Source organism: Carex rostrata, chromosome 2 (genome assembly GCF_964058835.1).
Source record: "Carex rostrata chromosome 2, lpCarRost1.2, whole genome shotgun sequence".
NCBI classification, from domain to species: Eukaryota; Viridiplantae; Streptophyta; class Magnoliopsida; order Poales; family Cyperaceae; genus Carex; species Carex rostrata.
Genome location: NC_135919.1, coordinates 10,514,341 through 10,533,269, shown reverse-complemented (window position 1 = coordinate 10,533,269; position 18,929 = coordinate 10,514,341). Strand labels below are relative to the sequence as shown.

The 18,929-nt window shown below is 35.9% G+C and overlaps 2 protein-coding genes and 1 long non-coding RNA gene across 9 annotated transcripts; all 3 read right to left on the bottom strand.

Moving 5' to 3' along the window:
• Window positions 1-1,303: 1,303 nt before the first annotated feature.
• LOC144574173 (26S proteasome non-ATPase regulatory subunit 2 homolog A-like) lies at window positions 1,304-8,919 on the bottom strand. 2 transcript variants are annotated; one of them, XM_078324059.1, is made up of 25 exons: window positions 8,570-8,919; window positions 8,364-8,464; window positions 7,839-7,959; window positions 7,685-7,744; window positions 7,507-7,574; window positions 7,244-7,286; window positions 6,947-7,012; window positions 6,799-6,837; window positions 6,624-6,706; window positions 6,423-6,537; window positions 6,260-6,334; window positions 5,994-6,152; window positions 5,603-5,710; window positions 5,404-5,508; window positions 5,160-5,300; window positions 4,937-5,041; window positions 4,635-4,856; window positions 4,304-4,417; window positions 3,843-4,058; window positions 3,250-3,309; window positions 3,050-3,163; window positions 2,875-2,960; window positions 2,681-2,789; window positions 2,412-2,590; window positions 1,304-1,740 (listed from the first exon to the last, which is right to left on the bottom strand). In XM_078324059.1, the coding sequence occupies exons 1-25, from the start codon at window positions 8,681-8,683 to the stop codon at window positions 1,665-1,667; spliced, it is 2,679 nt and encodes an 892-aa protein (XP_078180185.1). In that variant the 5' UTR covers window positions 8,684-8,919; the 3' UTR covers window positions 1,304-1,664. The 2 variants fall into 2 exon arrangements, with proteins under 2 accessions (XP_078180185.1, XP_078180193.1); XM_078324067.1 differs by lacking the exon at window positions 4,304-4,417 and having other exon boundaries at window positions 8,570-8,918.
• Window positions 8,920-10,267: 1,348 nt separating this feature from the next.
• Window positions 10,268-12,656, bottom strand: LOC144549737 (uncharacterized). 5 transcript variants are annotated; one of them, XR_013509799.1, is made up of 6 exons: window positions 12,396-12,656; window positions 12,161-12,250; window positions 11,429-12,063; window positions 11,126-11,266; window positions 10,940-11,004; window positions 10,268-10,577 (listed from the first exon to the last, which is right to left on the bottom strand). It is a non-coding gene; the product is annotated as an uncharacterized LOC144549737 (long non-coding RNA). The 5 variants fall into 5 exon arrangements; XR_013509801.1 differs by having other exon boundaries at window positions 11,432-12,063; XR_013509798.1 differs by having other exon boundaries at window positions 11,436-12,063.
• A 2,385-nt stretch (window positions 12,657-15,041) lies between these two features.
• Window positions 15,042-18,900, bottom strand: LOC144574163 (interactor of constitutive active ROPs 5-like). 2 transcript variants are annotated; one of them, XM_078324048.1, is made up of 3 exons: window positions 18,430-18,900; window positions 16,899-17,070; window positions 15,042-16,539 (listed from the first exon to the last, which is right to left on the bottom strand). In XM_078324048.1, exons 1-3 carry the CDS (start codon window positions 18,447-18,449, stop codon window positions 15,184-15,186), a joined length of 1,548 nt encoding a protein of 515 aa, XP_078180174.1. In that variant the 5' UTR covers window positions 18,450-18,900; the 3' UTR covers window positions 15,042-15,183. The 2 variants fall into 2 exon arrangements, with proteins under 2 accessions (XP_078180174.1, XP_078180164.1); XM_078324038.1 differs by lacking the exon at window positions 18,430-18,900 and adding an exon at window positions 17,377-17,520 and having other exon boundaries at window positions 15,049-16,539.
• Between the last annotated feature and the right edge of the window lie 29 nt (window positions 18,901-18,929).

The window sequence follows — 18,929 nt, the reverse complement described above, 5'->3', positions numbered from 1 at the left end:
CATTTACTTGAATATATGTACCATCTAATGCACCAAGACAGTTCTGTTAAATAGAGTCAAATTGTAGATGAAAACAAAAATCAAATTCTAATCTTTTTTTTCAAAATTAAATGCTATGATTATCTCTCTAAATTGAGGTGCTTTGAGTTTCTTTAGAACCCTGTACCAGTCTAGTACCTCTGACAGGTATAATTGCACCCGACAACCATAATTTGTTCTCAATGTCAACAAACCAATTTAAAAATTATAGTGGAGAATATACAAATTGAGAAAAATAATATAAATCAAACAATTCAGGTGGCATTAAAATTTTTGTGGAACAGTCCTCTATACCAGCCCTAACCTAGGTAACAATATAAATCAAATGAATAAAATCACCTGATTAAGTAACGACCAGTGAGAGGAGAGAAGAGAGGTGTTTGAGTATTTGAGTTTTTCGCTCAGAATTGAGTGGCACTGCTCCAAAAAATAGTGGGAATTCGGACTGTTAGTAGAACAATCATAGAACAGAGAAATCGGCGACAAAGGTTGAAGAGAAGTCTCTCGTGAAAATTATCGGAAAGACGAAGACAAGAGCGTTAACTGAATAAAATAAGAAGCGTGCGTGAGCGGTTCATCTGATTCCCGTCGATCGGGAATGCAAAAATTCCATCTTTTTTTTGCTATCGCCATAGCCAAATCTGTGATAATCATAATAGCCAGGAATCACCGATTACGAGGTCTATTCCCGTTCTAGTATTGCCAAACGCGAAAATCGTATTCCAAGGCATCTAGATAGCAAGGAATCATCTCTCAAAAACCTAAAAAATTAAACTTGTATCTCTCCATAAAAAGACTGGATTTACGCCACTGCACTAAGCTAAGCTCGTGGATATATAAAAAAAATTATCCATCATATGTTATCATTTTTCGCTCTGCCCAAATCTAATCATTCCCTAACATTTTTCACCCGAAAACTTAGCCAAAATATTCGCTTCATTAATAAAGTATTACATACCCGTCAATATACATTCACTAAAAAGAACTTAAACATGTCGGCAAAAATTATGCACATCGCTGCATAAAACCAATTTTAAAATGATATTAGAAGAACAGAATAAAAACTAAGCACTCTATAAAAGACAATCTAGTACACCGCAATGTGATACGGGGCAAAGTTGTACATTCAAAGAAATCTACCAATTTTGCAAATATACAAGTCTCCAAGTATAGCGACCATTTTTAAGTCTTCAAGTCTTGGGTATTACAAAATTACCCCCGAGAATTACTCGTGTAAAGACCAAACATATAAGTGATCCACATATTTGCATAGGAAATGTAATAATGGGATAAAAAAACATACTAGGTTTCAGAGAACCAATTGTACAAAACAAACAGAGAGAAGAAAATGGCAAACAAATGCATCCTAGTGTTCAGTAAATACTAGTGTTCAGTAATACTACCAGTAAAATCCTTGCAACATAACAAAAGAGGACGGTGACAGCAATGCATCCTAACTACAGTATATAATACGTTAACAGGCACACTATTTCCAGCAAGGAAATTCTAGCAGTAAAAGCTCCTGAAGTGTAGATCCAGGTCAGATCTGGTACTCATTGTTAAAATTATGAAAATAGCAGCCTGGGAGCTTGTAAATAAAGAAGCCTTGGCGAAACATAGAAGCATCAATGATCTTCATGATACTCTGGATTCACCTTTAATATAACATATCCCTCAAGCACCGGCGTCGAAGGAATGTACCTGCACATGGAAATCACAAGACATGAGCAAATGATGAAATGCTATACCCTATTCTCTCTCCCTCTCACACACACATAGGGGTGTTCATTGGGTCCGGTTTATTTGGTTTTCAACCGAACAAAAGAATTCGGAGCAAGTGGTTTGATTTTTCAGTTTAAATGGATCAGTTTGGTTGAATTTTTGAATTACTTCATTTTTTTATATTTGGTTTGGTATAGATTTTTCAAAACCTAAAATACCAAACCGACCGAAATCTCTATGGTTCAAATCCATGCTTCAGTTTTTGAACTTAAAATGAAGAAAATTTCTGGTTTGGATATTTTAGAACATCTGCATGTTTTGTATAAAATTGAAAAATGTGTAACGTCAACAACAAATATATATATTCAAATTTATTTCTATAATTATTAAATGGTATCCGTGTATGTATTGAGTTTTGACCTTTAAAAATTTAATCTCTTATTTCGGTTCAACTGAACAAACCAAAATTTACTTTGGTTATTTTGGTTCGATTGACAAGTTTAATTAGGTTGGTTCAGTTATATTTTTTAAAACCAAATAAAATTTTGGTTTGACTATTTTAATTCGGTTTTAACCAAACAGCCCCCAATGAACACCCCTACACACACACAACACAAAAAAGTATACTTAAGGGCATATAAGATGCATACTTCTCTGTAGCAAGCTCAGCTCTTTCTCCAGCAGCAAGCAAGACAGGAGTAGAGTGGGTTTGGAAACCAGTAATAGTCTTAGGACGACCCGCTTGACCCACCACATCCACTGCTTGTCCAACCCGAACAGGTACTGACAGGGGCTTCAAATCTTCATCTACCGTCATGAGCATCCTTGGCTACATATAATAATGAATAAACAAGCAATGAAATTAGGAGTACAGGAATAGAGATCAATGGAATTATGTAGAGTTCTTGTTGCCACCAACCTGCATGGCCAAGACGAGAGCATAAAGCATATAGTGGTACTTGCCCAGAATGATCGATTTCATGTCAAGACAAGCATGCAAAACAGTCACAAGACCCGCAAGTGCCATCCTGTATATCAAGATTATTAATTCTTGAATGTACATATATTTAAGCATATATTACACTTATAAGTGATGAGCAAAAAGAAGCCTACGGGCATAGAAGAAACCGATCAGAATGGTATGGAGAGAGTGTTAACAAGCCCTTTCCAAGATGAACAAGACCTTGAGCAATCCTTACCTGCGCACATGTTTCGCCAATAACATTAATATTAATATCTGACAAGCTATTGCATGAAGTCATCATTATAAAAGAGGCGAAATGCTTACGCAGAAGAGATGGCCGGCCTCTTTGTAGTAGTAGCTAGAGAGGTTGCGAAGCATGGTAGCTATGCGAGCGTTATTAGTACCAGCACCTAGCAAACCCAATGCAATGATAGCAGCCTGTATTTTAAACAGAGCATTTCAATTTAGCATAAGAATATGTGAAGAAAATAGTAGCTGGTTATCTGTGAAAGTAATGAAGGTACCATTGAGACTTCAGAATCGGCGTCATGACTTAATCTGCTTAATGTGTCCATCACAGTCACCTAAACAGGCAAATTTACAATTAACAATATAGATATTATAGATTTCAATGCTTTGTAAATGGAATTTGTTTTAAACCAAGCACCCCTACCTAAAGTTTTTTTTTTTTAACAAGGATAAAAATGCTGTCTGGTAACTTTGACAGAACCGACCGTACAAAAGCCAGATTAAACCCTTGATATGAGCTCTTTTTCCCAGTTTAATTTCAATTTACTCTCTCATTATTACTATTGTTGCCATTATCATTATCATATTATTTCACTGCTCTACATTACAGACCAGAACAAGATGTTTAAAGGCTCATATTAAGGTACAGTAGATCTTATACAGCAACCACCACAAACAAGTTGGGGTGTACAGTAGATGTTATAACTTCCTAAATTATATAATATGGAGGATGGCCTCGAACAACAACAACCAAGCCTTTAGTCACAAACAAGTTGGGGTAGGCTAGAAATGAAACCCAGTACAGCTGACCCTTGATGGGTTTCCCTAGAGAGGATGGCCTCAAGTAATGAAAACAAAAGGAGGGTACCTTCGGATTGGATATGCAGAGGATACCAAGAGCAAGGGGTACTGCACGCCTAATATTCTGTTCACCGTACTGCAATAAGCGTTCAAGTGATCTCACAGCCATGTCCGCACCCAATTCTTCGGCCATGGCAATTAGTGCTATTCCCAGTACAGCTGGCCCTTGGTGGGTTTCCCCCTTCTCCAAATGGTGCGAGCAAATACCTAGTAGCTTTTGCACCTGTATGAGCAAAAGTAATTGATTTAATATCTATTTTCAAACTACAGATATTAAACCACTACCATTTATGATGTTTATATGCAAGTTACCTGCATCTTTGGGTTTGATATTTGACTACCATTATGATGTGGAGTGAATTGGGCCAATTCAAGATACTTATAATCAAACACTACGTTTTTCATTTCTGTAGTTTAATTGATAGGTTACATAATGAGGAGCAAAATTGCAGAAGATAACTTTAGTACCTTGAGCACATTACCAGTGCCAGCATAAGCCAAAGACATGAGAGTAACATCACAGTACTTCTTAATTTTTTCGTTGAATGTTTTGGAAACTTCAGCCGTCGCCTCAACACTATCCTGGAATTTCAAATTCATAAGGAACAAAAATCCCATTGAGAAAACATTATGCTTTAACTTAACCAAAAGAATACCTTACAAGACCATGATAGAGTGATCCAGTTCCATATAAACAGCAAAGTAATAAGAAAGTTATCCAAATCATTTGGTAGATACAAATAAACAGAATGATACAGATCAAGAAAAACATAGTAATGGAGCAACGGTTCAAGCTTACCTGTTTTCCTAGATAAAGAAGGCCAAGGGCAACAGGTAAAAGACGGGTGAGCGCATCCCCAAGTTCAGCATCACTACGGTCCATCAATGCAAAAATGATTGACTGAGCAATCTCTTCGTTACAGGAGCCAACAAACACCAGCCCAAGAGAGATAGCAGCAAAAACTAGCACTTCAAGGGTTGTTTTTGGGTCCCCCAAAATATTTGACAGGCGAACTTTAAGCTGTATATAAAACTTAAAATGTAAGGTGGACAGTAGTCACTGCCGTGTAAATCAATATAAGAGATATCTTCAGTACTGACCTCATCCTTGTGAGTACCAGCATATGTAATGCCAAGACCTAGGATTGCCCCAATTCTGATGGTGGTATCCTCTCTATCAAGAAAATCAATAAGCAGTGCTAGTGCCTGGACAATTTGAGAAGCAACGATATTATTATTAAATCATTCTCAGCATAGATAGATAGATAGATAGATAGATAGATAGATGGATGGATGGATAGATAGAGAGAGAGAGAGAGAGTACAGGATCACAATCATTCTTGATGCCACAGTTAACTATTCCAACACCCAAGAGAGCTCCAGCCACCACATGATTATCATTGCTGTGTAGGTACTTGTCTATTTGTGAAAGACCGGAGTCCACATCCCACAAATGGATCATCCCCTAAAATGAACAAAGAGTGTGCAGATTCAATAAATATAGTAATGACATACTCGATATCAATGAAGGTTTTGATCGTGCCTAGAAGAAGACACAAAGATCGTACCAAGCTTGCGGCTGCACTGGCTTTGCCATGCTCCTTGTTTTTGAACAGCCAACTTCCGGTGGACCCACCACTGGAAGTCTCAGCAGGGGCAGTCATCAACTTATCCTGTACAAAGAGTGACAGAAAAGGAATATTTAAACAAAAACAATTCATAGTTAAAAGCAATACCTTACTTGAAAATATTTTTCTTAAATATGACCTGGCCAAATCCAGCATTCACAAATGCATTGACAAAGGTGGCAGCCAGATTTTGCCTGGCTGAATCAAGGCTGGAGCTAGCGCTTGCTCGTCCATCAATCAAGTGCACCTAATGAATGAAGAAAGAAGTTTATTTAGCTTATTCTACGACAAGATACTAAATAAAACGCACCTATGCAATTAATGATGGGCCGCATTATTGCTGTTCAGCTTGTTACAATCCAAGTAAAATGTGCTTAATCAAACACAAGCCCCAAAATTGGACTCCGATTAGTGCTATTAGCAAAGTAGACATAGTTTTCCATTACATATTGGAAATGATGCAAACAAAAACAGATTTAATATAAGTCACCAGATAGGGGTCTGTGGTTTAGCTTTAAAAAAAGGAGCACCTTATAAATGTCATCAGGAGACTTGGCTTCCATAACTTCAATATCCCGTGCAAGAGCTAGGTACCCTTCACTTAACTTGGTATTGTTTACTATGTCCTGCAAGGCGTCTCTGTCATTTTCATCTGCAGCTATCTCCTCATCCACCTCCAAAGGAAGACCCTAGAATGTACATAAAAGAAAAATACAGGAAACTACCGAATAACAAAGGAAGTGTTTATCACAGTAGTTAAATAAAGGTTAGACAAAGAAGCGTAAAAATGACTTACATGGCGTCCTATGATGTAAGAAAATTGCTTCTTCAGCAAAATGTCATCTGTTGAAGCAAACACCTGTTTCACATACTGCAATAAAACAAACAAGGCTATGTAAGCAACTTGTTTACAATATAGAATTCTTAATTAATGTACAAGGATGCAGTATAATAAACACCTGGCTATTGTCAAGATGGAGAGCAACCCTCAATGCACTGGCAAGGTCATCAAATTTTATGTAAATGGTATAGGCAATATCCAGAGCCAACACATCATCTGGGCTAGGTAAGTAACTGTCATTTTAAATGTGTCAGAACTTAATAATCCAAGGACTTCCATTAATTAGTGAGCATTTCACAAAACAATATTCACAAAGTACCTAGCAGAGCTAGTGAGATATAGGCATGCCCTTTTGTAGTTTGAACTATCAACATGCTCCACTAGCAAATCCAGATCTTCAACCTTCATAGAAAACTAGCATCAATTTAGTTAAGAAGCCATGATTATGAAGGAGGCTTTCACACACGCGCGCACAATTATGAAAAGAAACATACCTCCATAAGAAGGTCGACAGCCTCAGGTTCCGCATTATGCTGCAGAAGAATGAATATGATTTATTAAACTTCTTCACAACTAACATTATAGAGAAAACATACTCCAATTTCTAGCAGTTTTTTTGTTCGGAAAAGATGATCAAGTCACCTTCATGTGGAAGGCAACAATTTGCTGAACAAGTTCCATTAAAGCATCAATAGGCATGTCTTCATACTGCAAAACCAGGAAGTAATACAAATTAGTCCAGAACTCAAATATATATTATCATACAGAACAAAAAAAAAATTAAGAGGATACAAAAACTAATTAGGCGTCAATTACTTGTGTGTTCAACTGATAGTAGCATGTAAAAACAAAGTAATTCCTTAAAGCATATGAGAAGTAACAACTAACAGACATAAATGGGAATTTAAATGATTTAAAACCAAAGCAGTAAAAGCAAACCTGACGCTTTTGAAACTCCTGTGCAATTTCACCAGCCAAGTTCCTGAGACATGTGAAAGAAGAGATTAGTCTCTAGAAAGAAGAATGACTTGGACAAGGGCACTTCAAGGTATGCAAAATCAGACTTTCTTTGTTCTCGCATATTAAAACAAGTTAACTGGCTATTCAAACTCAAGTTTGAACTGAATTTAAGCAATTCCTTAAAAACCAACCTAGTAAATAAAATAAAGATACGAGTTTTGCAAATCACTCTTAGTGCATACCTAACGTACTCATGACCCCATGAACCAATTTCTCCATCACAGCCAAGCAATCTGTATTTCAAGCTCTCCTGAAGTAATGGTAAATGAGAATCAGACCAACTTGCACAACCAATGATAAATGATGTTGATTATGTCCAAATATTCAAACAAAAAAATAGTAATGATTCTAATGACGTACCCTTTCCCCTTCAGCCGACATTGTGAGAGCAAGCACAGACAGTACGTCAGCCAGGTATTTCTGAAAATTGAAAAACAAAAAAGGGAATATAAGCTAATTAGTACTCTGAAATACAAAAGCACAAATGAAGCGGCAGCTATTATGTCTTTGATACCTTCAAGTCTGACTCTGGCATTTGCTCATAAAAGGTTTTAAGGGTTCCATAGTGGGGCCTAAGGAACTTAAGAGGCTTTGGAACAGAAGTCATCGAGCTAGTTGCAGAGCGAATCTCTTGCCTAAGTTCAATTTAAATAAAAAAAAACTCAGTAAGTGCATATAAAAGGACGCTTTACTGTTTCAAATTCAAATGACAAAGCCATATAATTACTGTAGTATTATAAAACATTTCATGAACAAGAGAAGACCACCAATAACTAAGAACGATCTGTCTGTTTGAAGTCCTAAATACTAGATAACTTTCATACTAATTTTACAATGTGAGATTGAACCTAAAAATTTGGCCAGTTAAATCACAAAAGATAAAAATAACAACACCTAGATGTCAACACAACACATCACATCACAACATTAAATTGAACTTGTGGGGACTGTAATAAAAATCAATGAACCAAAGATACAGATATTTATCAAAAATCAAAATCTGACACGTAATTAAACCCTATATGATGAGAGAAGATACCTCATGCTCTCAAGAGCTAGCTTCTGAACTCCAGGATCCGTATCTTGTACTCTTTCGACGTACAGCTCCAACTGTTGCTTCAGCGCCAAATCCTCCTCGGACTACACCAAAAATAACCATAGATTAAATAAATTCTTGTCACACAAGTCGAACTCGAATATTAACAAACAACGTAGAAAAATGGAGATTGAACAAAGTTCACAAACCAGATCCTCATCCTTCTTTTCTTCCTTCTTCTTCTTAGCGTCCTTGGAGGAGAGGGACTTCTGAGGAGGTTGCTCAGGGCCAGAGGAGCTGCTAGGGGGTTGGTCGGCGGCCATGGCAAAGCAGAGCTGTTCAAATTGCCGATGAGAGGTCCTCTAGGGTTCAATGAGAGTGTTTAAGCAACTATTGGGTCTATTCTTGAGGAGAGGAGGAAGAAAAGAGGCTCCGCCTTTTAGTTCGATCCAAAGAGAGAAGACGGGAATACAGATGTCCCTTATTTTGTTTAAAGGAGGCTTCCAGTTATGGAGGTGGGTCTTATTTTTAGGTACCTCTCGAAGACCGGATACGACCATTGAAATTATAACGGCAGATGATTTTTTTTGGTTATTTTCCTTGCTTGCTGTGAAAGAAATAAAGGGTAGTATGGAATATGAAGTAGGCCTTGCGTAAATGGATCGAAATATTTTATCTTTGGGCTGGATTACAAAAGACAAAAGGCCCAAAACTGTATTACTGCGAAAATCAGAAAATCTAGGACTAGTAGTCTATCACTCTATCTTGGGCTGTAATGGGTCACAAGTGTAGAGAAACTGAAATAATAAACGGGCCTTGTTGATCGTAAGCCAGCCGCTCAGGTTAAATGATATACTGGAGAATTCTTAGGGTCCGGATCCCCTAATGTAACCAAAAGTTGAGTTTTGGATCGAGACCGTCCGATTGGAATCCGTCGCTTGAGTTCACCTCGAAATTCGGATTCGTTGCTCGGGATAAATGTAATTAACTTTAGATGGATTATTGCGGATTCAAATCGGACAGTTCCGATCTAAAACCCAATTTTTGGATTACTTCACTGGATTTGAATTCAATTCTTATCCTCTTGAGTTAACTCAAGTTTTGAAGTTTTGAGTTAAGATCTGGACCGTCAGTTTCAAATCCGCATTAATATTAAAGAACTCATATGCTATAGCTGGGGAGAGATGGGTCCAAATTATGATCGTACTGTTTAGAAATTAACTCAAACAGTATGCTAATACCAGTTTTTTAAAATGCGGTTTTGTTCATGCATGCGGAAGGCCACTGCATACTGCATATGCGGTATGCGGACGCATATGCGGATTTTCATGCGGATTTTAAAATAAAAATTCACGTATATATATAGATAGAGAGAGAGTGTGTGTGTGACTAATGTGCATTCGTATGCATACGGTCCAAATTTAAAATTTCAAAATCCAAAACGTCGATCCGAACCGTTCATCTTGTTCTCCATATTAATATGTGCTTGGAGACCAAATTTTACATTTTTCTGAATTTTTTTACTATTTATTAAGTCACTTTGAAAATTGCTGATCCAACGGTGGCTGCTGATCCGCATGGGAGGACTACATGGCCGCATATTCGGACTAGGGATGGCAATGGGCTGAGCCCACGGGTATTTTTCCAAGCCCAAGCCTGGCCTGCCCGTTAAAAATCAATGGCCCACCTGCCCGGCCCAAATTGACGGGCTTGAAAATTTAGGCCCGGCCTGCCCATGGGCTTTTTCTCCAGGCCCAAGCCTGCCCGTGCCTGCCTGCTTGTGCCCATGGGCAGCCTTACCTGGCCCGGCCCGGTGGCCCATCCATTCCAACCCCATTAAATAAACAGCACGCGAGACAACAAAATTATATAAAAATTTACTTAATTTATATAGTACACATCAACAAGCAGAACAATAAATAATGATAATTAACAACAAAATAATTCATAGTGTGGATTTTTGCTACTGTAATAACAAAACAATATATAGTTTAACAACAAACAACAACAAAATAATAAATGGATTACATAGTTCAATAATAACAAACTACAACTTACATTGTTTAACAACAAAATAATAAATGGATTACACAGCAAACAACAAAAAATGACTAATCACTGATATAGAGTGATTGCTCTAATTACCTCATACATTTGAATATTTACATCGCCTTTGAATTTATCCAGAAAAGAAAGGCTTCAAGATTTTATAATTCTCTGTCAACAGAGACATGAAGACTATTAAAATTATTAAAATTTAATAGATCTAAGATTTCAACAATCTCTACAAGATTATGCTAATCATATACATCCAACAAGTATTTTGAATTAATAGTTCATTTACAATCTATTGATCAGACTTGCTGCCTTTTTTTTATTTTCGTAACTTGTAATCTCTAATTTCATGATATTGGACTTTGAAATCTCAGAACTACTAAAATTGCACAATTCTTTAAATTTGCATGTCAAAAAATGATATAAATGAAAAGAGCTTGCATTAGTAATTTCATGATATATTAGACTTAGCAAAAAGGATATAAATTTGCATGTGAAAAAATGATTAAAAAAAAAAGAGTTACCTTGACATCATTAGTAATAACAAAGCAATAAACCACTACTCTTCTAATTCTTCTATTGCACTAACCTGCATAATTTGTTCAATTATGTTGTTTAATATGAATTGATTTTAATATAAACTAATCAGTCTTAATCAAATTTATGCATACTTAGAACTTCACTATAAAAAAGGAAAAAATAAGAGTTACCTCAACATCAGGTTGTAGCAGCACCTTATGCCGGTGTCGCATTTGCAGCATCACTTGTTGTCGGTGTTGGAGCAGAGCCCTCTCTAGGGGTAGAGGTTGCTTCCGCTTGATTAGTCGGTTCTTGCGGGGTTGCCATTTTGCCTATTAAAGAGAGAGTATTAGACCAAATTGAAAAGTAATAAACTCGATAGTAGATGACCTTCCAGCTAAAGCAACCTAAAACCAAACTAATTCCTAAAATATGTAAACAGGAAAATTAATTAGAAAAAACAATCAAACTGAGACACATAAATTCAAAATTACTACAAACATAGAGGGTTTTGCTGTTATTTTCTCCGTATGAAGCTGCTCCTGCCTAGTTAACTCACATAACAAGGTTACTTCCCTGTCAGCTGATTCCCTAAACAATCTATCCACCTGGTGATAAAGTAAAACAAATAATTAAATCAACTAAGATAATTCTTAATAGTTACGAAAGATGCATTAATAAATGATCATCAGTATCAGAGTACAGACTTTAATGCCTTGATTATTTGAGCACAATCTTACCCAATTTTATCCCTAAATCACCAATTTATTTATTTTATTGTCAAGCAGCAAGGACTGACCAGCAGTCAACAAAGCATCTGTTAGTTAGATTATAGAAAGCAGGGTTTCACAGGTACCTCCTAAATGTATCAAAAACTACCATGTATGCAACACCTAATGTGAAAAATAGGATGTTTCTTTTGTTCTCGATTTCTTTGAAGTTCGAGAAGGTGCACAATAGGACTAAACAGCCCGTTCATTATTCCCTCTGAATGACCTAGGGAGACTGAAGAGCTAATTTAGATAAATTTTGATGAAACAAGAAAAGCAGATGTATCAGGTATTCTCATCTGTTGATTTCTCTTCAAAAGCCTTTTGTCTCTCCCTTAGATGTCTAGTCAACTCATTCCCTGAAATATTTATACAGAAAAAATAAAAGATACAGAATTTTCAACAATATAATCCAAAGCTGGTTTTTCATGACAAGAAAAAAAGAAAAGCAAGTACCAGTTAGACTAGTGATTCGTTCTGGAATCCTTGAACTCCCTGATTCTACCCCAGACAAGAACACTAGATCAACTTTGGCTGGAATCTCAACTGAAATTAGATAATTTATAATAAATAAAATTGATCAATCACATCCAGAAGCAAATAACAGAAGAGAGAAAGAGAGAGATCAAGCTACATAATAATTAGCACTAGTAAGAATGAAAGAAAAACTGAGTTAAAGAGATCAAATTACCGTAACTGGAGGAGTAGTGGCACCGGCGGCCTTGGCGGAGGACTGGTGGCGGAGAAGTGAAAGAGACGGAGAGAGAGCGATCGGGTGGCGGAGCAGTGAGATGGAGTGAAGGACAGAGATCGCAACTATGGTGGCGGAGGCAGCGATCTGGTGGCGGAGATCAGTGGCGGAGTGAAGGAGAGAGATAGCGATAGAGAGAGGAGAGACCGAGAGAGACAGAGAGACGCGAGAGCAAGAGAGAAATGAGACGCAGGGAGCGGCTGCTCTGGCTACAAAAGTAACAAAACCCTAGATTCAAATTGTTGTATTAAAATATAAGCCCAACGGGCTGCCTGTGGGCTTGGAGTTAAGCCCAGGCCTGCCCTGTCCCGTCTTTAGGCCCGGCCTTACCTGGCCCATCACAGCTCCGGGCCGACCGGGTAAAGGGCGGGCCGGGCGGATATTAACGGGCCTCCGGGCCAATCGGGCTTTTTTGCCATCCCTAATTCGGACCGCATGGCCGCATTTTTAATCCGCATATGTATTTTTTTTATTCCGCATGGCCGCATATTCGGACCGCATATGCGGCCGCATGCTCAAAACCGCATGGGATGACTGCATGGCTGTTCTGAGCGCGGCTGCCGACCGCATTTTAAAACACTGGTTAATACAGAAGATGCGGATTCTTACTATTATACTAGGACATATGATCTCGATGAGACGAAATTAGAAATTTTAAGATTAAAGAAACTAAATAAATTATTGTAATGTAATTTTATTTTATATATTTAGTTGTATTTTGTGATTGTTATGCAGAGCACAGACAAACTATGACTTGGTTACTAGGAGAATATTCATGCTCAAACAACATACATTGGCTTGAGATAAACACTTGATTTGTAACTTAACCGTGTTTCTATCAATAGAAACGGGCCTAGTAGTCTTTTAATTAAAAAATGTATTTTTAAAGATATAAAAAAGTGTAAGTATTTATATAAATTTTAAAATATTACAAATAAAATTGTTAATTTTAAATTTATAGAATCATCTCTAATCAATACATAAATCTGCTCATCTCGAAACATTTTTCAGAAATTTCACACGAATGTTGAAAATCCTTCTAAAAAAAAGAGACAAAAAGGTGACAGTTTTACTTGTGTTAGTTCAAATCCATACAGCTTTAATCAGGTCAACTAGAATTTGAGTCAATTTCGAATGATTCAATCGGATATGAATTAATTAGGTACTTGAATCACTCGAGTTCGATGTTTCTGTTTATAGGGCCAACAATGAATTATGTTCAGTAAGAAAATAAATTATTTTTGGAATTAGTTCATTTCAGGTTAGGCCTTTTTTCAAGTCATGATTTTAGTTATTTTTAGATTTCCAATAGTTTGAATTCAGTTCTCTCGGAGTGGAATCTCTTGATGATCAAACTTAAATTGGTGATTGGTTGAGTTGGAATAGGGAATTCAATTTTTTTTTTATTAGAATAGACTATTTATAAGAGTTTTGAAATTTGACTATTTTAATAAAACAATCAATAGCTATTGAACATTTTATTCGGAATATTAAATAAGATGGGATAATATAGAGGAGAACTTCAACTGGATTCAGAGGAAGAACCTTTTTCTTGAACTCGAGAGATCGGACCTGACTACCTAAGGGACAGGGCAAAATATGATGCTCAAGATGCTAAATTCAGCTCAAGGGCAAACCCCAATGCATCTACCTCAGACCACTGATGCTTTAATCATACTGCTAAAATGACTGTTTTGTTTTTTGCAATCCATGATTATGCTCTGATATATCTTGTTTTGTGATGTGATGTAGTATATCCTCTTTTAGTAGCTCTATTAAAAGTGATGCTAGAACTTTACTTGCATATACTCTTGGTATGTTAGAAATCAGAGTATTAGACAAGTTTTAGTCTAAGTCCAAAGGTAATATCTCTGTTTTTGTAAGAACATTATTAGTTTCTAACGCAAAAGGTGGAAATATCTATTTTTCAAAAAAAAAAAAATGTTCGGAGCAAAACAATTTTATAATTATTGAACCTTTTGTCTTATATTCAAACAATAGTTATTGAATTTTTTATTTGTTCCAATCAAATCACTCTGTAACATTTTTATTCAAAACACTAACAAAAGTACGGAACATACTCATTGGTCCATCCAAAAAATTAAACTGATGAGCATATTCTGTTAGTATTTTGAATGGTTAAATGTATTTTATTAGTATTTTGAATTAAATAAGCATATTTCGTTATTATAGATAAAAAAAATTATAGAGTGACTTAATTAAAATAAAAAAATTTAATAACTAAATAGAAACAAATCAAACTTAATTAATCAATTCATTATAAAAATAAAGTTTAGTGATCTCCGACAATATTTACCCAATGAATTATAAACATTGTAGAATTTCACTCTTTACAGCTAAAAGACTTTTTACCCCGTAAACTATGAGTTCAGATCTAGTGAAGAAACTCAAAGATTGAGTTTTAAATCGGGATCGTCCGATTTGAATCCGAGTTAATCTATCTAAAGTGGAGCGCACACATCCCGAAAAATGAATTCAAATCGCGAAGCAATCTTGAGCGACGGATTCGAATTGAACGGGGTTCTGATCCAAAACTCAAAGATTAGGTTACTTTAGGGGATCCGGACCGTAAACTATTGTATAACAGTATCATAGATCCACTTAATCAAAACAAAAACAAAAAAAAAGAAAAAAGAAAGAAGAAGATGAAGAAGAAAAAAAAACAAAAAAATATTGATGTAGAGTAGATGAAAATAAAATTCGGTGCTTATTTCTTCCACATGCCACTAATCCTTCTTAAAACATTTCCATTTTTCCAACTCAGAGGCTCGTCATCCAGTTCATCCGGGAAATCCAAGCTTCCAAATTTCCCTGAAACCGAATTCAAATTCAAATTTGAATTTGAATTTGAATTGTAACTATTTGTCCTCTCAATCAACTTGTCTTTGCTACCAACCGTAAGCAAAGCCATGGCTGTTTCAGCAGCCTTCTTCCATTGATCAGCTTGAATTCTTAGCTTCCTCAACTCTGTCTCCATCTCTGCTTTCATGTTTGTAACTGAATCTAATTTTTCATTAACAATCGATGCTTTCTCTTTGCTTTCTTTCACTTCTTCAATTGCAATCTCAAGCTTTGACAGCGCCTCTTTCTGAGCTTCTATTGCGAATTTGTTCTCAATTATTACTTGCTCACATAATTTTTCTCTCTCTGTTGATAATTTCGTCAGCTCTGCTCTCAGGAGCTCATTTTCGTGCAAAACTTGATCCAATTTTTTCTCCTTCTCCTCCAAATTCTCTTTCAATTTTGTTAGATTCAGATTCAACTCAGCCTCAGCCTCGGCCTCCTTTCTCTTGCTTTTATCTAAAAAAATTCTTAACTCACAATCCTTATCAAACAAATTGGCCTTCAGCAACATAATCTCTGATTTCGCACTGTTTGCTGCTTCTTCCAATTTTCTTTCCCTTTCTTTCGATTCTATCTGCATTTGTTTAATAATTTCAACAACACATTGCCATTGCACCATGCTTAAAATCTCCTCTTCATGCAATTTAATCTCTAATGTTTCAACATCTCCATGAATCTCTCTACTTTCTTCCTTTCCAATGCTACTCAATTTCTCTTCGAGCATTTTGATTTGAACTCGTGATTCCTCTAATTCACCAACAACCGCACCAAAAGAATCCATCAACTTGGATCCGTCGACCAAAATCGAATCGATAGTACCTCTACTAGCCTCTAACTCTTTTCTTGCTACATCTCTCTCCTTCTCTCTTTCTCTGACCATCCCCTTTAGTTTAAAAATCTCACTCATGGCTGTAGCCAAAGCAACCGAGTCAACCGAGTGCTGCTTTTGCATCGCTTCCAACTCATTCTGCCACGCTCGATCCCTTTCTTGTGACAATTTTCTCAATTCAAAAATGCGGGAATCGTCCAAAGAGGAGGATTCGGCGAGTTGAGATTCAGTTTCATTCAATTTTTCTGAGAGAAGGATAAGTTGTTTTCTGGCTTCTTCCGCTTCTTGTTGGATTCGTTTTTTCGTGAGCTCAGAGGTGATGAGTTCATCTTTAACTTTCTTTAGTTCTTCTTCCATCTCAGAAAGTTTGATCGGCCGTTTCTTCTGAGACTGAAGGATTAATGAAAGAATAATGAAAAAAAGAGCTAAGATTTACAAAAGAAAGGTTGTCAAACAAATAGGTATGTCTTCATGTCAGTTTTGGTATGGGCATGGAATTCATATCACCTAAGGTAATATAATATTTCTGTTTAGATCCAGACCGTCCGATCAAAATCCACACAAATATTAAAGGGGCTCCGTACATTTCACCTTGTGCCGGATTGGCTTACTTTAAAAAAATAATAATACAGAGAAAAAAACACAACACTGTTCATGTATAACTATTTCAGACTTGAAAATTTGTATTGTGAAATGATATATTAATTCATTCAATATGAAGTTATAAATTTAAAGAAAAAGTTTATTACCCCTCTTTCTGAGTTATTAGGAGAACGACGATCCATCTTGTCACTGATTCGATTCGGTGATTTTGTTGAAGGGCTACTAGAACTCAAGCTTGATTCAGACCGAACCACCTGTTGACGGCTCAATTTAGTCGGAACTGGACGTGTCCTTTGACGAACCTCTGTAGAACTATTCCTGGATATAAAAAAAAAAAATTAAAAACTTTCACTAAATATATAAATTGGATTATTAACAATGTGGACTAACGATACAACGAAACAGTTTATCATATATCCATAACAAATTATGTAGCACAGCACATGCCAACCCCTGTTCATCTAAGATTCTAGGTCTAGACACCAAATAAATAAATAAATATGCAAAAGCAAGTATCAAAAGGCTTTTTATTGCGTGGCGCTAACAACCACATTACCCGAATGAACAGGTACCGGTCCCAGTTGAACTGGTACATGATATTTTTACCAGTAACAAATTTATTACCCGTATGACGACCCCTGCAAAGTTTGAATCATCACAGGCACTTCTTCACGAGGCATAGCTTATTACAAAAGATAGTGATTAAGAGGAAGGAAAGAAAAAATTATGGCCAAAACCAAGTACAATTGAAATAAAGAGAAAGAAGAGAGACTTTGTTCCTTTTCAAAATTAATGAGATAGGAGAGAGAAAGATTGATATTACATATTATTATTGGTTTTCTGTCCTTATGACATGCTATTAACTCACGAGAAATTATTAAAAAGAGAGCTCTTTTTGCAAGATGTAGGTCCCGTTTCCATTATTAGACAATTACATGAAATGAAGTCACAGAAAAGCATGTCAATTTCACATGTAATGCATGTAAAGCTTGTTCTTTTCTTGTAGAAGAGATAGGTGGAAGAAAAACAAAATAGTGATGTCTACCTGTTTTTGCACCTATAAATAATTTAGTGGTTTTTTTGTTGCAAAATAAAAGAGCGTATAAGTTTTTTTAAAAAATTTTAAGGAAATTGCGCAGCTGTCTTGTAAGTGTGCAACTAAAATTGTGTACTCTTAGTTTAGCAACAAAAAAAAAAATTGTGTACTCTTGCAGTTTGGTGCTTTAATATTCTTATTTTCTAAATTAGTCCATTTTAGTATATAGTGATGAAAAAGCTTATGTTATTTAAAGGAAGAATTATCCAAGTTGTCAATTGTCATAGATAATATTGTATTTCTGAAAACTTACCAGTAAACTTTTAAGCCATTTATTAAATGAGACACACTAAACGGCACTATAATATTAAGGTCAAATGAAAAATATAATTGAAAATATTTCCTGTATAATGAATTTTTTGATAAAAACCAGATACTATTTTGTGTATGTTGATTTTGTAGGACTCAGATACCTATTTGTAACAAAAAAAATTCAAATATAATGAAGGAAAAAAAAAAAAAAACATGCCATGTTTGGCAGATTCCTCTAAATCAAAGGACTATAATGTAATTTACACAACAAATAAGTAATATTGATATAAAAGAAACTATAAACATAAAAAAATAGCTAGAGATCAAACCTTGACTTGGGTGCCTGCATTTATGTATCCTTTGTATATTTCTCCTGCAGAACCATTAAAACCTGAAGAGTGCTCTTATAATGCTTCAGTACATGCCAAAAACAACAGCAATAGTCAAATCTCTCAGCTCCAATTACGCATCAGTATGATTGAAATTCAAATCAATAGTCAAGTTTTCCAATGATAGAGAGGCAATTAGGAGGAATGGATGAGGAACTGGGGTTCTAGGAATCTTAACTCGAGTTGTGAAAAGATGATGAACTACTAAATAATCCATGTAAGGTTGTCGGCTTATTAAGTTAATATAATCTCAGTATCTCACCAATACAATATATTATCCCTCTCTCTCTCTAGGTGTCTCTCTAGCTACATTCACACACTGGGATTGATCTCTCTGTGTTGTTTAAAATATGAACATGGGAGACAGGAGAACCCAAACCCACCTTTTTTTTTTATTATTTAATAGTGCTTATAACAGTACGGTGCCAGTATCAGATTAT